Source organism: Brienomyrus brachyistius, chromosome 20, assembly GCF_023856365.1.
Source record: "Brienomyrus brachyistius isolate T26 chromosome 20, BBRACH_0.4, whole genome shotgun sequence".
Taxonomy (NCBI): domain Eukaryota; kingdom Metazoa; phylum Chordata; class Actinopteri; order Osteoglossiformes; family Mormyridae; genus Brienomyrus; species Brienomyrus brachyistius.
The window spans coordinates 4255557-4272589 of record NC_064552.1 but is presented as its reverse complement, the minus strand read 5'-3'; the positions used below and the strand labels follow the sequence as shown (position 1 = coordinate 4272589).

General features: G+C 46.7%; 2 protein-coding genes across 3 annotated transcripts; both read left to right on the top strand.

The window, feature by feature from the left end:
- Positions 1 to 1231: 1231 nt before the first annotated feature.
- On the top strand, positions 1232 to 4633 carry gdf2 (growth differentiation factor 2). 2 transcript variants are annotated; one of them, XM_048987594.1, is made up of 3 exons: positions 1232 to 1678; positions 2669 to 3532; positions 4262 to 4633. In XM_048987594.1, the coding sequence occupies exons 1-3, from the start codon at positions 1318 to 1320 to the stop codon at positions 4309 to 4311; spliced, it is 1275 nt and encodes a 424-aa protein (XP_048843551.1). In that variant the 5' UTR covers positions 1232 to 1317; the 3' UTR covers positions 4312 to 4633. The 2 variants fall into 2 exon arrangements, with proteins under 2 accessions (XP_048843551.1, XP_048843552.1); XM_048987595.1 differs by having other exon boundaries at positions 2669 to 4633.
- A 3130-nt stretch (positions 4634 to 7763) lies between these two features.
- rbp3 (retinol binding protein 3) lies at positions 7764 to 13432 on the top strand. Its single transcript, XM_048988310.1, is given in 7 exon segments — positions 7764 to 8843; positions 8876 to 9457; positions 9459 to 9618; positions 10719 to 11914; positions 12071 to 12261; positions 12789 to 12931; positions 13107 to 13432. Coding segments are annotated over 7 exon segments (3678 nt in total).
- Positions 13433 to 17033: the final 3601 nt, after the last annotated feature.

Genomic DNA, 17033 nt, shown 5'->3' with positions numbered 1-17033 from the left:
TTCAGCAGGTTCCTCTGGGTTGCGAATTGTGTGTTATGTTTTCTCCATAAAATGTTTATTATTTCTGTATATTTTATGTGTTTGTTTAAATATCTGTTTTCTGCATTTCTGTTCATGTAAATTATACAGCAGTAGCCTTCGTAAGTGTTAGAACAAAATAAACAAAGATAAATGGTAAATAATCCCCAATGGCCCAAAAGTGTTTTTCATTGTTATGAAGTCCAGAGCTCTGCTTTTCTTTGTCCGTTTGTTTTTTTCTTAATAATGCATCGTGAAAACGCCTGTTTGTGGTCATTACTGGTTATCCTACTTGCATTGGTTCGCCAACAATTTATTAAAGTCAATATACTGTTCCTTTCGAGGAAAATTCGGGGTGCATGCAAAACGTGCCCAGAAATAATTTCTCTTTTAAACAGAATAGCTCTGCTGTAATGACTGTCGACACGTGTTTTTTTCGCCTGGCACGTCTAACGACAAATTAACGATACGAAGCACTGGCTTCTGGCTTTAGTGCGAATTTGAAACACATGCTCAGATAATGGGGGCCTGCATCCATCTCGCACACTGTCGTCTGCGGCATCCTCTCCGTGACCCGGGGGGCTTGAAGGATCTTTGGATGACCTCTGACTGTGGCGGCGTTAGCTGTCCAAAAGGCCATTATAAACAGAGGAATTCCTAGATGGAAGGGCCTTTTTTAGCACTGATGGAATTTGTGGTTGTGTACTGACAAGAAATGCCGCTTATTTTGTTAATATATGGTGTTTGGGTCAAGTACTATGAAATGCACTGATGATATTCCATAATAGTAGGGTTTTATGGATTTTAAACCTAATTTCTTTGTAAAACATCATAAAAATGAATGAAAATGGAATAAGAATGGATTTTCTGAGAGAGGAGCTAGACACACATTGTAAGTGTTAAATGGTCCAAAAAACTGAAAGTACAATCCATTCATAATTTCGAGCACTGGTACTGAATTCCAAACTTCATTGACAATGACCCCCTGGCTGCAGAAGAGCGGGAAAGAATGACCTCACATGGCAGAATTTCCTTATCCCGCCTCATTATCCTCATCTGTGAGCCTAATGTTTACATGATCCTCATTAGTTGGAGGTCTTTGGTGATAACAGCGACAAAAACCGGACATGAGCGGCCCAGATAAGGCCATGTGCATTGATGCCTGTGCTGGATGCAAGCGAGATGTTTACTGTTGACCATGGGAGCCTGGGAGGTCCTATCGCCTAGCAAGCTCCCATTTCTCACAGATCACGGAACGGGAACGCAGCGGTAATAATTACGGCACAGCGAAGTCTGAAGATGCAGGTCCGGATGAGCCCGTTCTTATCGGTGTGCCTCAGCTTGATGATGTCCATCGGGTCTTGCCGGTGCAAGCCGGCGTTGGGTGTCCCACAGGTCGACGGAGCTGCGGGGTTTCTCCGGCCGGCGCTGGGGGACCTGGCCGAGGAGGAGGAGGAGGAGCAGGCTGCCCGAGCGAGGCTGGAAAGTTTCCTGGGCAACATAAAGCAGAAGATCCTCCGCAAGCTGAACCTGACCTATGTGCCGCAGGAGCAGGGCAGGATCGACCCGCCGCCATTCATGATGGAGCTCTACAACAGATACGCTGTTGACGGGTCCTCCGGCCCACTTTCGGACGTGATCCGCAGCTTCAGAGTGCTAGGTGCGTGCTGGGGGTGCAGTGGGGAACGGTTTGGCCATGGTTATAATCTCAACTGCTGGGGAAGAGATCTTGATGTTCAGTTTGAGACACCCTAGAAAAAAAAGATTCGATACATGTTTAAAGTGTCATACATTTACGGCAACTTTGGATTACAAGCAAGTTCAAGTTCAGAAGGGAAAAATCCAGACCGAGACTTTGTTTCAACCAACCAGTTGAGTTACTCTGTGACTGTGACTTTTTATGCTCAGCTGGATGGTTGAAACAAAGTCTTGGTCTGGATTTTTACTTCCTGGACCGGAACTGCAAACTGGCTGGATCTCACGTACCTGGTGTGTTAAACTCTGGAAATAATTGTACCCTGATGCAAATCCACCAGGTACCATGTGGCTGGTCCTCTAGAAATGCCAGTATAGGAAATTATTGCATTCTTGTTTGTTTGCCTGAGCATGCAGTAAGACTTTGTGTGTGCTTTAGACTGGTACACTCGTTTGGTTTAGGGACACATTCAGCTGGTTTGCTTTACAAATGTCAGGCATGTGTTTGATTTTACATCTGTAAATGCTGGTGTGCATTTTGAGGATAACGCCTTTAAATGTAAAAATAAAATCATAACCACATTGTGTGTTTCTCGAAAGCACTGAACTCTGCACTCTAGAAAAGAGAGTACCAATTTGTACCTTTACATCTCACTGGGGCTGTACCATCAAGGGTCTGCCAGTTGTACCCTTAGCCGTAGGTAATTGTACCTTTTAAGGTACAGAAACGGACTCTGAGGAACATTTTTGTACCTTTGGGGAATATTAGTGTTGTTTGTACCTTGGGGAGTCCATTACTGAGCCTTAAAAGACACAGAATTGTAAGGTACAGCCCCAGTGACAAGCAAGGGTACAAACTGGTACCCTTTATTCTGAGAATGTACCTATCTTAGGCATGACTGTTATCATTGACACTATCGGTAACCTGTTACCGACACGTCTCCATCTGACACAGATGTCATCCGGTCTGTAAAACACGGCAACACCTCAGAGCACCGGCTGCTCTTCAATGTCTCCATCCCCTGCCATGAGGAGGTCACCGCCGCAGAGCTGCGGCTCTTCACGCTGCCCAACGGTGCCCCGCCAGACTGCACGGCTTGCCAGGCGACCATCGGCGTGTATAACGTGGAGCGTAGCCCGGAAGGACACGGGCTCCGCTTTCTCACCAGCAGGAGGGTGAAAGGCGGCCGTGGCGCCTGGGAGGTGTTCGACGTGACTGAACCGAAGTTGGGCTGGATCACACCCGGCCAGAGCACCAGAGAGTTCGAGGTCCACATCCAGCAGGGAGAATGCGCCGTTCTCGACGTCAGCCTCAGCCTGAAGGACAACAGCTCCGCCATCCTGATCGTCTTCTCCAATGATCCCAGGAGCAGAAGGAAAGACGGCTGGAACGACCCCAAGCCTACGGTCGTGCGCGTAAAGGATAGGCATCCACCCGAGACCGAGGCGATAATCGACGACAACGAGATCCCTATCGACATCCATCCAAGGCGGAGGAAGCGAGCTGAGCACGACTATTGCCGGAGAACCTCCCTCAAGGTGAACTTCAAAGATATCGGCTGGGATTCCTGGATCATCGCCCCACCGGAATACGATGCCTTTGAATGCCGGGGCATGTGCTACTTCCCGCTGACGGACGATGTCACCCCGTCCAAGCATGCTGTGATTCAGACGCTCGTCAACCTGGGAAACCCCAAAAAGGCCAACATGGCGTGTTGTGTCCCGACCAAGCTGGACCCCATCACGGTCCTGTACAAGGAGAACGGCATACTTACCATGAAACACTTCTATGAAGAGATGAAAGTCGCCGAGTGTGGATGTAGGTAATAGAGGAAAAAGATGTGGGGGGGGGGGGGGGGTCTTCATGCTGCTTCTACTCCACCATCCCCCCACCCCCGCCCCCAGCCGGCTGCCTCACTACAGTCTAATCTGTAATAAGCGTTGGGAGTGACACTATCACCCCTGTCATGATAATGATGTCATGACCTTTGCTGCCAATGGGATTTCAAAACCTACAGTACTGGGGGATTAGCAGTCACTGTCTATATTAAGCCGGCAACATGCAGTGTATGAAGATGCCGCAAAGACCCAGATTCTCCCAACATTCCTTTGTGCTTCTCCCCCTGATCCTCAGGGAACCCCAGACAGTCCACATTTTTGCTCCCTCTCAGCTTCCGGCCAATCAGGAACACCAAGTATCTGGTACAGGTGTGTTGTGAGAGGGGAAGGAGCGAAAATGTGGACTGTGTGTGGTTCACAACGACTGGGTTGAGAAACAAAACTTTAAGCAATTCCCCCAAAGATAAGTAATAATAAAACAAATAAAAACAAGCATGACTGAGTGATGGTAGAAATCTGCTTAATTCCACCTCAAAATAACACAAGCCACATATATTCAATATTCAGTCTTTCTTTTGATTATCACATTTAAATTCATTATATGTTTTTTCGAACACTGTGCATAACTTTAATATTTATAGCCCAACACACTGAAATATCATCAAATGTCTCAAAAAAAAAAAATCATTTCTATAACCTCTTCTTACAGTAAGCGCTCATCATTTTCTCAATACTCCTGTCAGCCACAGCGGTGATTAATGTGTGACAATGGAAAGGAAACTGAAAGCGGAGGCACATCAGCAAGCTGTGGAATACAAGGTGCACAAACCTCTGATTAAAATCAGCTCAGCAAACCAAAGCTGAGTCTTAGCAAACGACTGTGACAAGTTAATGCTTTCATATTTTTCAAATTGAATAAATCGTGTACATAATATTTATTTAATCGATATGGAATATCGGATGGAATATAATGGATTGATTATCGATATTTGTTTATGGTGTCCTGCATTGATACATTTTGTAGCTTGAAATTTAAATAGTAACAATCAGTAAATGATCATTAAATACCTTAAAGCCTCAACACCAGTTTTTGTGCCATGTCTTTGTGATATTTATATGTATGACGAACGTGCTGTTGATTAATTGATTGACATTAATAAATAACCACTTGATTACGGGCAATTACTGCCTTGAGTTCTGCTCAGGCAGTTAGGGAATCATCTGTATTTCCCATCATAATTCCCACTGATCTAGATCTGAGCTTTTTCCATTGTTCTGACAAGTTGAGCTACTTTGTCAAGTGCTAATCGGTAGCCCTAACCTTAACCCTTATCCTAACCCTAACCCCAAAACACCCTAAAACCCTAACCCTAACCCCTAAAACCTAACCTTTATCCCAAAATGGTGGAATAGCACATTTCAATAGGTAGCTCAACTCGTCAGAACTCTGGGTTCCGTCTGCCAGCGACACTTCAGAAGTGTAGCCAGTCAACCAGGCGTCGCCACACAAGATCCTTCTGTCGCTGGATTTATTTCCCGCACCAAATATCAGGTCATCTAGTGTCTCTTTCTTTGTGCTAATAAGGGCCCCCAACGCAGAACGACAGACACCCCGCCAACAGAACAGCAGAGTGACGAGCAGATTGGATCCGAACGGCGTGACATGATCACGGAAAGCACTGTTAACCCCCAACAATCTGGGACTCGAATCAACAGCTTTTAGCTTCCTGAGACCATGGGCCTGTACTAGAAAGCAGGGTTATTAGCTTATCGGGGTAACTTGTGAGATTTAAGGTAGTCCGGGCAAAATGTAAGTGAATGAATATCAAGTCCATTTAAACTGTGGTACCTTAAATCCGACAAGTTACCCCGATAAGCCAGTAACCCCGCTTTGTAGTACAGGCCACTTTTATTACTGCTATATATTAATTTTCATCTTTTTATCAGCGACTAAAACAGTAATATGTAAACTTTGTAATATAAAGCCCTATACAGTAGTTATTCTCTAAACCACCATTTATAATAGCATTGCAGGATGTCTGGATCACCATCCCCTTACTGGATGGGTACACAAGATGATTGATGTGTGTTCCGTTCTCTGCAAATACCGCCATTTCGGGATGTACGCACTTTGCGTTATCTATAAGCACAAAATATTAAGCATGAATGCAAATAACATGCACATACGTGACTTCAGATTTCCCCAGCAAATGTCGACTGGTTACTTTAACACTTGGTTGTTAAATCCTGCGGTAAGACCGCCCTCTTCAGGTGATCGGGGGTACGGGTCTGTCCTGTTTTTGTTGCAACTGAACCTGTTTTAGCAACATACAAAGAAGTATTATGCAAAACAAGGCGCAGACCACAGGGTATTAACTGCAAATTAGCTGTGTTACTCTTAATAACCAATTGCAGTTTACGTCACTTCCTCTTTTATACAATGGTGAGAAAACTTGCACTGAATATTTTCTCAGAAAGGAAACAGTAAAAAGGAAGAATAATTTAAATGAAAAAACATTTGCAAGACTGAAGAAATAGCACTTCACTCCAAGACATAGGATGTGTCTGAAATAGCATACTTGTTTTCTATGTAGCAGGCGAATATAGTATGCAAAGAGAGCAGTATTTCCGAATCCTCAGTATGGATGAGACAGTAAGAGACTGGTACCCAGATGACATACTACATTCTTAGGAATTGCAAAGTGTGCAAGAGATGGATGCTATTCTGTTCCACAAGGCCACTGGAGCTGCAGCCACAGACAAAGAGCTCTTTAATAATTATGCCAGGATGGCGGAAGAAGCGTCTTCTCTGCGGAAGTTTAAGTAGAAAACACTACCCAGTTACACACGTCGACTCAAGCATGTTTTTTTTTGTTGATAGTTTTCTTTCCAAACTACATAATTTGACAGGCAGTATGCAAGATAGGGAACATGAGTATATATGAGTCCAGGCAAACTGTTCTCATGCATACAAAAAGTATGTACTACATTAATGGTCAAGTAGTAGGCTTCAGTAAAGTATGCAATTTTGGGATGCATTCATAGGCTAGAATTGGAAATAGTGTGACATTTGTGTCTGTAACCGGTGTCTGTAATTGGGGGGGTGGGGGTGGTGTCTTAATGGCATGGTTCGGGGTGGGCAGGTGGGGAGCAGAGAGGAACGGCCTACTTCTGGCAAACCAGCTTAGAGCACCAGTTCCTGTGGTACAGAGTTAAGGACTACGCCTGATGATCCCATTTCAGCCTGGCAGTGCTGACGGTCACCCGACTGACGCAATGAGCTATGTATGGCCACTCAGAGAATGCTGGCTCCCAATTGGCTGGAAGCTGTGGGCAGACAGCCTTATGTAAGCCCAATGACATTAAAAGCTAAGCTTGGCATTAACAGTACAGATTAATGTTATACTGTGGCGATTCGCATGCAGGAGACATGCAAACGTAATGCAGACGTCAAGTGTCGTCACCTTGAAAGCCTTCACTCATTCCTAACGCATTTCAATTTGTTGGATTGGCTTTTATTTTTATTCTGGGTTGGACCTTTTGTCGTATTACCTTGCGCCACAAACCATTTTAGAAGAATTCATCTGGTAGGGTAATTTCAGCTTTAAGTCTTACCTAATACTGTGAATGTTCAGGGGTAAAGTCCATGAAACTTTTCATCGGAAGCGAAGATGCAGACAGATATAGTTCTTTAATTCAGCTTTTTACCTTAAGTGAATTTGTTGAGAGGTCTTAACACTAGGGCCCAAACTGTGTAATCATGTCTCAGACCAGCTCAGACGTCAAACTGCCTACTTGTCAGCTTCTGTGAATTTTTTTTCGTTGTGCAATATTAAAATTAATGCTGATGAATGAATTTATATTATGCAACATTTAAACATCATCCTCACAACAAATAAACGAAGTCTCATTTTTTTCAATGAAGATAAGAAATCCCTAACACCTGCATGACGTTACCAACGGGAGGTGTCATATTTCAAGCGGCAGGATGTGTTTCGATGATCTCCCATTTTGTAAGTGATGCACCAAAAATAATGCGATTTAAGGGTTCTTGGAGCAAAAGCTTCTTATATTGTTGTTATGTAAAACCTTGCTTGTCGCCAACAGCTGGGGTAACTTGTGAAGAACAAACCGAGGTGAGAGGAAAGCAGGAGTAAATCGAAGGGATAATTGTTTAAGGAAGAGAGGGAGGAAGAGAGGAGCCCACAGAAATGGCAAAGGCCGGTTTCCTGCTGGCATCGTTGGTCACTGCCCCCTCCTTCCAGCCCGCCCTGCTGTTGGATGTGGCTCAGATTCTTCTGGATAACTACTGCTTCCCTGAAAACTTGGTTGGAATGCAAGAAGCCATAGAGCAGGCTATCAGCAGCGGAGAAATCCTCCACATTTCCTACCGGAGGACTTTGGCAGCCGCCATGAGGGCCGGCGAGCGGGGTGCGCTCAGTGACCCCCGGCTGCTCGTCTCCTACGAACCGGGTCACGTTCCCATGACTCCTACCACCCTTCCCTATCATTCCCCGGAGCAGCTAATGAGGGTGCTCCAGAGTCTGATCAAGGCAGGAGTCATAGGTCACAACGTGGGCTATCTGAGGGTCGACTACATCATTGGGGAGGAAATGGCGGAGGGAGTCAGCCAGTTTTTCTTAGACAGTGTCTGGAACAAGGTGGCACACACCTCCTGATTCATTTTTGATCTCCGTTACTCGACCTCTCTGGACATGTCTGGAATTCCTTTCATTATGCCCTATTCTTCTGACCCAGTTATGCTAGTCAACTCTGTGTACAACAGACCCTCTAACACCACGAGCAAACTGTGGACTAAGCCCTGGCTTCCAGGACTAAGGTATGGATAAAGAAAGGACCTGGTAGTTTTAACAAGTGGATGTAACATAGGTGCCGCTGAGGGAGTAGCTTACGCCCTGAAGCACCTAAAGAGCCATGTCATTGTAGGGGAGCGATCTGCTGGAGGGTCGCTGAAAATCAAGAAGCTACATCTGGGCAAGTCAGATTTCTACATCACAGTGCCTTTTGCCAGAGCTATAAGCCCCATTATGGGGCAGAGCTGGGAAGTCAGTGGCGTGTCAGCCTGCCTAAGAGTCGATGCCAAAGATACTCCTGTGGAGGTCAGAAGTGCTATTCCAAAAACAGTCCAGGGGGTCTCTGACATTATGAAGGACTTCTGTTCATTCACAGATAAAGTACCTGCTCTGATCTACCACCTGTCATCTAGGGATTTCTTCGCCGTCTTTTCCGAGGAAGACCTCGCCGCTAAACTAAGCTATGAGCTCCAGTCAGTTGCCGGAGACTGAATGTCAAAACGATGCAGGAGTCTCCGGTAATAATTGAAGCGACCCGAGAACTGGGCCAGGTGCCAGAAGACCCATCTGCTCTGGAGGCTTTGGTGGAGACCGATGTGAGCGTACTGCCAGGGAACACCGGGTACCTGCAGCTTGATGAGTATGGCGAAGGTGCCCTGCACATGAAGGTAGGTGAGCAGATTGCAAAGAAGGTGTGGGAACCTTTCAAAGACACAGAGAACCTCATAGCCGACCTTCGTTTTAACACCGGAGGTTCAACATCAGTTCTGCCTATCCTGCTCTCGTACCTCCATGACACATCGCCGCTGGTGAACTTCTTCACCATCTACAGTAGAATTGGCAACACCAACACTGAGTTCCGCACTCTACCGGGCCTTCCAGGCACACCGTACGGATAGAAACAAGGGGTGTATCTGCTGACCAGCTACCACACTGTTGCAGCTGGTGAGGAGTTTGCCTACTTGTTGCAGTCCCTACACAGGGCCACCATCATTGGCGAGGTCACCTCTGGCACTCTGATGGACTCCAAGTTTTTCCCAGTGGAGGACACTGACATCGTCATCACAGTACCAGTCATAAACTTCATAGACTTGCAATGGAGAAACTTGGCTCGGAGGTGGAGTTGTACCAGATGCCATTGTGCTGGCTGAGGAAGCGATAGAGCAGGCTCACAAGATCATTGCATTCCACCAGGAGGTCCAAGCTTTGATATTGGTGGCAGGGGGATCTCCTGGAAGATCACTACGCCATTGCAAAGATTGCCATCGAAATCCACTGAAAGAACCATTCTCAAACGAGACCCTGGAAAACAGATAGATACCTATAACACATGAAGATGATACAGTAAAGCGTATATTATCCAGCGCAGTGTCTTTGCCCTTCAAGCCAAACATGAATGATTTCGTCGTCTATGAACTGGAGTCAAGGAAAAGATACAGCAGGTTACAGGATGCCCACTAAGGAGATCATCTGTCATGTCGGGTAGCACTGAGTGGCGTAAAGACGTCCCAAAGGTTGCTTTGATGATGGTCTTATCCCTGAGGGACTTTATTTAAAGGATTACAGGAGTGTCCTTACACAGACCTACAGGAAGTACAAACAGGAACTGGGATACAAGGACAGGACTGGGGAGTACAGGATGGAGGGGTATATATACACTGAGGACAGACAGGTGTAAGACGTCACAATGGACTAGAGACAATCAAACACAGGCGAGGGTCATAATTACCACTCATGAGGGCTACATTAGGGACAGGTGTGAATGACTGGGGGTATGGGATGGACAGCAGGTGAGACCTCTGCTGGCCAAATGGGTGCATGACAGGACCGAGGGAAACAGGATGTGACACCAACAAATTTGCTCACGGACTTCAGACTTACCTTCAGTGATGGACTTAAATATTCCCAAAAATGTTTCCCATGTCATCATTAATATCTTTATAACGAGCCCATAATAGCACTCCAAAAACAGAACTGGTGAATCTAAAGTGAATCCAAGGTCACCTTTTAAAAATGCATGGTATTCAGGCAATGTATTAAGAGGATCATTCTTGATTATCTGTAACGAGGCACACCTTGGTAATGCAGTAGCACCTTATCTTCATAAAGACTTCCGAAACTTTCTGTTAAATTGCTCATTGTATCACATTTCTGACGTATACGTTTTGAGGAGACACCGTGTGGCTGCATTGCCCTTCTTACTGTTGCAGTTAAGATAATACGATTAGAGGTTTATAACGAGGAAAAGCTTCTTATGAGTGTGGTAACAAGCCCAGGACAGGGGAACAGTCTCAGTTAGGAGCCTTTCTGCAGAACGGAGCTGAGTCAGACAGGAGCTGCGAGTCGTTTCAGGGAAGGCAGAAATGATTCTCACCCTGGCCTTGGTGGTGATCGCTGGCAATGTCTGCCTCGTTCACTCCTCCTACCCTCCTACTCTGGTTATGGATATGGCTAAAATACTTGTACAGAATTACTGTTACCCCGAGCATTTGGAGGGCATGATGGAGGCCATAGAGAAGGCCAGCAGCAACACAGACATCCTCAATATCCCGGATCCAATCGCCGTGGCGATGGCACTCAGTGCCGGCATGGTGTCCACCACCGGGGATTCCCGGCTGCTCATCACCTACGAGCCCGACTACATTCCCAAGCCACCTCCCGTGCTGTCACCTGTGCCCCCGGAATATCTGATCAGCATCATCAAGAAATCGATCCAGGTTGAGGTCCTGGAGAACAACATCGGCTACTTCAGGATCGACCACATAATCGGGGAAGATACAGCAGAGAAAATCGGTCCCCTGCTCGTAGAGAACATCTGGAACAAAGTGCTGCTCACGTCCGCGATGATTTTAGACCTCCGTCACACAGCTTCTGGGGAACTTTCAGGGGTCCCTTACATCGTGTCCTACTTCTCAGACGCCGAGCCCCTGATTTGCATCAGCACCGCGTACGATCGGCCCTCGAACACCACCACGGAGTTTTGGTCCTTGCCAGAGCTTCTGGGGAAGAGGTACGGAATGAGCAAAGACTTGATCATCCTGACAAGCACGAACACCAGAGGTGTCGCTGAAGATGTGGCCTATGCAATGAAGAACATGAAAAGGGCCACCATCGTTGGGGAAAGAACTGCAGGGGGATCCTTAAAAATCGAGAAGTTGAGGGTTGGGGAGACTGGCTTTTACTTCACTATGCCTACTGCTAGTGTTAGAAGCCCTATCACAGGAGAGAGCTGGGAAGTGAAGGGTGTGACGCCCTGCATTGAGGTCGATGCGGAAGACGCACTGGAAACTGCAGTGAAAATCATTAACCTGAGGTCTAAAATTCCCATCATCATCCAGGAGGCAAGTGTCCTTGTGGCTGAAAAGTACGCATTCACTCAGATCGCAGGGGATGTGTCACAGAAACTTCTGGATCTCCTGGAGAATGGCACCTACAGCATGATCAATTCTGAGACCGAGCTGAAGGCCCGGCTGTCTGCTGATCTGAAGGAACTTTCCGGAGACAAATGCCTGACGGCCACACACATCACCACCCAGGACCCCGTGCCGGTAATATTTCTTTCCTTCTCTGTATAACTGCATTCGCATTTGACTTTAAAATTTTATTCAGTCATATTTTTCATATTTCTGGTAATATGTGCTAAGTCAAAATCCTTTGACGTCTCTCTCCCATGAAAACAACTGCCTGACTCTTTTACCCCCCAGGAACTTGCCCCGGAGGTGTTGGCTGAGATGATCAGGGCTTCCTTCCAAACAGACATCCTGGAAAATAACGTCGGGCTCCTTCGCTTCGACATGTTCGGGGATTTCGAGCAAGTGGCCCCCATCGCCAAGATCATTGTGGAAAACGTCTGGAACAAAGTGCTGAACACCAAGGCACTGGTCATTGACCTAAGGTGAGGCCTGTGCTTCATTAACTCAACATCTAAATTTCTGCTCTGTATGTGAATATTCCAGCAGAAGGTCAAAGAGCTTAATCTTCAGAATTTGCAGGAATATATTCGGTTTTATTCCAATCGGGTGAATTATGTACTTATCACTTAAGTGTTTCTGCCTAATCCGCTTCCATTATGTCAGACATTGCTGTATATACTTTTCAAGCAAAATAATATATCTCAAATGACAACCTATGTCATCAGTCAGTTACGTGAAACATTACTGACTCATAATATTTACTAAACCGGCAACTCATGAAAATTCATCACTTTTGACATTTTTCGTCTCAGCCGATCTCGCAAAAGGTCTGTTTTAACAGGCACAGAATAGAAACATCTAAACTAGACTAGATTTCCTAAAATAACACAAAACGTAAGATTACAAAACTTTCATTTTAATAAAAAAAATGTAAAAAATGTAAATGATTAAAAATACTAGCAAAATCGTAGACCTCTTAGATTTGCCATTAAAGCAGAGTGTTTTGCAGGAATAACATGGGAGGATATACCAGCGCTATACCGGGATTCTGCTCCTATTTCTTCGATGGAAATAAACGAATTCTCCTGGACACCCTGTACAACCGGCCCAGTGAAACTTTGAAGGAAATGTGGACCTTGTCCCAGCTGACTGGTAACGAACCGTAACGACAATCACAAACAAACAACGAATAAATTGAGCTGTCACACATCATCTTTATGGTGGCCGTGTCATTTTCGGCTTTACAAAAGTTCAATACAAAAGCACTGAATAGTTCAGCTTCTTGACCACAACAGGGCACCGTCTGATGGGCGTTTGCTTTCCGAAGGTGAACGGTACGGTGAGAAGAGAGGTCTGATCATCCTGACAAGCGCCATGACGACGGGCGCGGCTGAGGAGTTTGTCTACATTATGAAGAAACTGGGCCGGGCCACCGTCATCGGCGAGGTCACCCACGGTAGCTGCCATCCACCCGAGACCTTCCGTGTGGCTGACAGCGACGTGTACCTGAGTGTTCCCGTTACCCGATCGGACGCGCTGCAGGACCATGGCTGGGAGGGGGTCGGCATCAGCCCCCATATCGCTGTGTCTGCTGACGCTGCACTGGACACTGCTAAAGACCTCCTGAACAAGCACTTCGGCGGTCAAAAATAAGTCCCAGCGTGCGTCGGGGGGCGGGCGACGGAGCCAAACAAGTCCCCACTTAGCAAAAGTAGAGCAGTGTGTTCATGCGGGCATAGAATCCAGGTACTTTATGTCTTTCCCACTATCTTCTGGTGCCCCTTTGAAGACAGATCCGGGGTGTGCGATAGCGAGCAAAAAATGATTAGCAGGGTTTAGGTGATGCTAAGCAATGATGAAATTAGACATTTAAGTTTTCTCTACAGCATTTTTTTTCATTCATCCAACCATCCATGCATAATCCTGTTCAAGGTCATGGGGGTCTGAAGCCTGTCCTGGGACCAACGGGCACAAGGTGGGGAACAACCCAGGATGGCACGTCAATCTGTCCAATACAAAGATGAAAGATGTTTTTAAAAACACCAAAGGCATAAAAACTGCACGCGGTCCCTGCTGTTCATCACGTCTTGTAGCTACTGTCATATATTGTTATTGTATCATGTCACGCTTTGTCTCCTGCATCCATTTAATGAGGTCATTGCTGTTCCTCCGGTGTTATCATCACACAATCATTAAAGGGAACGGTTCTGAAAGTGTCCATGTGCACAAAAAACTCTGCAGACGGTACGTATATACAGCTTTCTGCCTGAAGGTTCTGTTACGGTAAGCAGTTTGGACCCTGTAAGTTCAAAGTGATCTGAACTATGAAATGTGGCGTGCCGTTTTTTAAGGCTTCAAAGGGATAATGGAGAGCAGCACCCCCTTAAATAACCCCTGGTCAAAGAGCCGAGGGTACATTCTTGCTTTAGCTACGTAATGGCGACGAATCGAGCCAATGGGGCAGGGCTGTACTTTTTGAGACGCCAATTAAAAATTCCAACACCTAAAGTCGATCCGGCGGAGTCTCTTGAGAAGCTCTGGACTTGTGGACCGGGGTAGCTGTGTAATCGCATTCAGAAGTGTCACTGACACCCGCCGCAAACCGGCATACATCAAAACAAAATGGCTGCCAAGACACAAACCAGCAGAGCGTATAAAACCCCGAAACGTGACGCAACACAATGTAAAGGACCCCCGGGCATTATCTTTATGCACTGGCTTTTCCCCAAACAAAAAGAAAATATGAAAATTTTCCTACTAAATGAGTTCATTCCGTTTTCCAGGCCTCCATGCACACACTGTCAAGTCAACCCATTAGCTAGTTTTGGTTATGCGGACTGCATTTCTCTTGGCAGAGGTTCTTCATAATGCCTATCCCCTCATCGTGTGCAGATTATAAATTAAGTAAAAATGAGGAAACCAAATACTGCCACAGAGAATAATTCAAATAAATCTCTCTATGGTAAGACATGCATAAGGGCAACCAAGTGCAGTTTAATTTCCCATCCAGCAGGTGGCAGTATACTCCTTTTTTCACTGGAATGAAAAGGATGCCAATATCCTCAGCTCTGCTGGCAAGGAAAGTTATGGAGTATCTAAGAAAACAAGCCAAAGCATCTCCTGGGGTGACAATGAGTTGTTCTGTCATTATGCTACAGAAGAAATATTTGCACATTTTACATTCCATTGGACAAACAAAGCAATAAGGGACACTAGCAAAGATTAGATTTCACAGTGCCAGGTCAACCCATTTGTTTTTGTGAGACAATATATACCACTATATGATAACAGTGTTCAAAGGAAAACATTACTGCGGAGCGATCGGTATGGATGGTAAGAGCTGTGATTTCACAGTCATCTGGAAAATACACAGACTGCATTACAGTTACAGCTAAAACCATGTAAAAAGTGGCCTTCTTGGAAATGCCTTCTGCACACGATGCCGGAGAGATTCCTGTTCAGTGTCTTCCGGCACTGAAGAATCCAGACATCTGAATGTCATCCAGGAAGTCAGGTGGCACCTGATCTAGCAGATTTTCACCGCAGAGCAACAGCGGACTGAGTCGGAAAGGACTGAACTGAGAGCCGGACATGCCGTCTGGCATGACATCAAGGCTCAGAAATCTGTCTGGCCCAATTCAGACACAGAAAACCACCACTGACAGATGTTCTGGAGACCATCTGTGTGGCCTTGGGCTGCCAATAGGGTTAGAGCGGAGGATACTACTAGTGTTAGAGCTTAGGTTAGGGCAAGAGTTAACGCTAAGGATGCTATTAGGCTTTGTGAATTGGCTATAGGCCTATGGTTAGAACATTTACTGCTTGAAAATAGGTGAAATGTGTCATATTCTGTTCAAGTTATTTTTCTTAGGCATTTAACATCATGTGCAATTTGGCCGTTGGTCTTTATTTTGCTGGTCTTCCTGCTTATTATTATTCAGTTATTATATCGATTTATTATGCCTGATTATTACAGTCTGTATTGTGTGCATGTCCGTACTACTATTGAGGACACCGAGGGCAGGTCCTCAGTATAATTTCTGCAACTCCAGTAACCACAATCCATTACAGGGCACAGCTAAGAAGGCACAGCACTTTTGACCTCGATATTTAAAAAATCTTGGCTATGGCCCCGATTGTTTGTTCTTCATTATGAAAATGTAATATCTGAAGCATATTACGTCAGTAGAGGCAGTACTGATGGCCTGTATTAGGTAGGCAGGCAGGGAGAAAACAAAAAAGGCTTTACCGCCTTGGGGCCGCCTGGTAAGGCTGATCGCGCGCTTACCGCCTTGGGGCCGCCCGGTAAGGCTGATCACGCGCGCTTACCGCCTTGGGGCCGCCCGGTAAGGCTGATCTCGCGTGCTTACCGCCTTGGGGCCGCCCGGTAAGGCTGATCACGCGCTTACCGCCTTGGAGCCACCCGGTAAGACTGATCACGCGCGCTTACCGCCTTGGGGCCGCCCGGGAAGGCTGATCACGCGCGCTTACCGCCTTGGGGCCGCCCGGTAAGGCTGATCACGCCCGCTTACCGCTTTGGGGCCGCCCGGTAAGGCTGATCACGCGCGCTTACCGCCTTGGGGCTGCCCGGGAAGGCTGATCACGCGCGATTTCTGCCTTGGGGCCGCCCGGTAAGGCTGATCACGCGCGATTTCTGCCTTGGGGCCGCCCGGTAAGGCTGATCACGCGCGATTTCTGCCTTGGGGCCGCCCGGTAATGCTGATCACGCGCGCTTTCTGCCTTGGGGCCGCCCGGTAATGCTGATCACGCACGCTTTCTGCCTTGGGGCCGCCCGGTAATGCTGATCACGCGCGATTTCTGCCTTGGGGCCGCCCGGTAAGGCTGATCACTCGCGATTTCTGCCTTGGGGCCGCCCGGTAAGGCTGATCACGCGTGATTTCTGCCTTGGGGCCGCCCGGTAAGGCTGATCACGCGCAATTTCTGCCTTGGGGCCGCCCGGTAATGCTGATCACGCGCGCTTTCTGCCTTGGGGCCGCCCGGTAATGCTGATCACACGCGCTTTCCACCGTGGGGCAAGTAGCTGTTTTTTTATGTGTGTGTTCATCCATTCATGCTATAAATAGCCATCTGCCCCTGTTGCCATTTCCGCCCATAGTTCTGTAGATGGCGTTTCCAGCTGTGCGCTGACCATACGTCCTTCAGCTGGTTGCTAACTTTCCGCCACCCCAAGAGACAGCTGGAGCGGTGGCTGGGGGCCCTTCAGGGATACGATTCCGAGGTCTAGCAGCAGGAC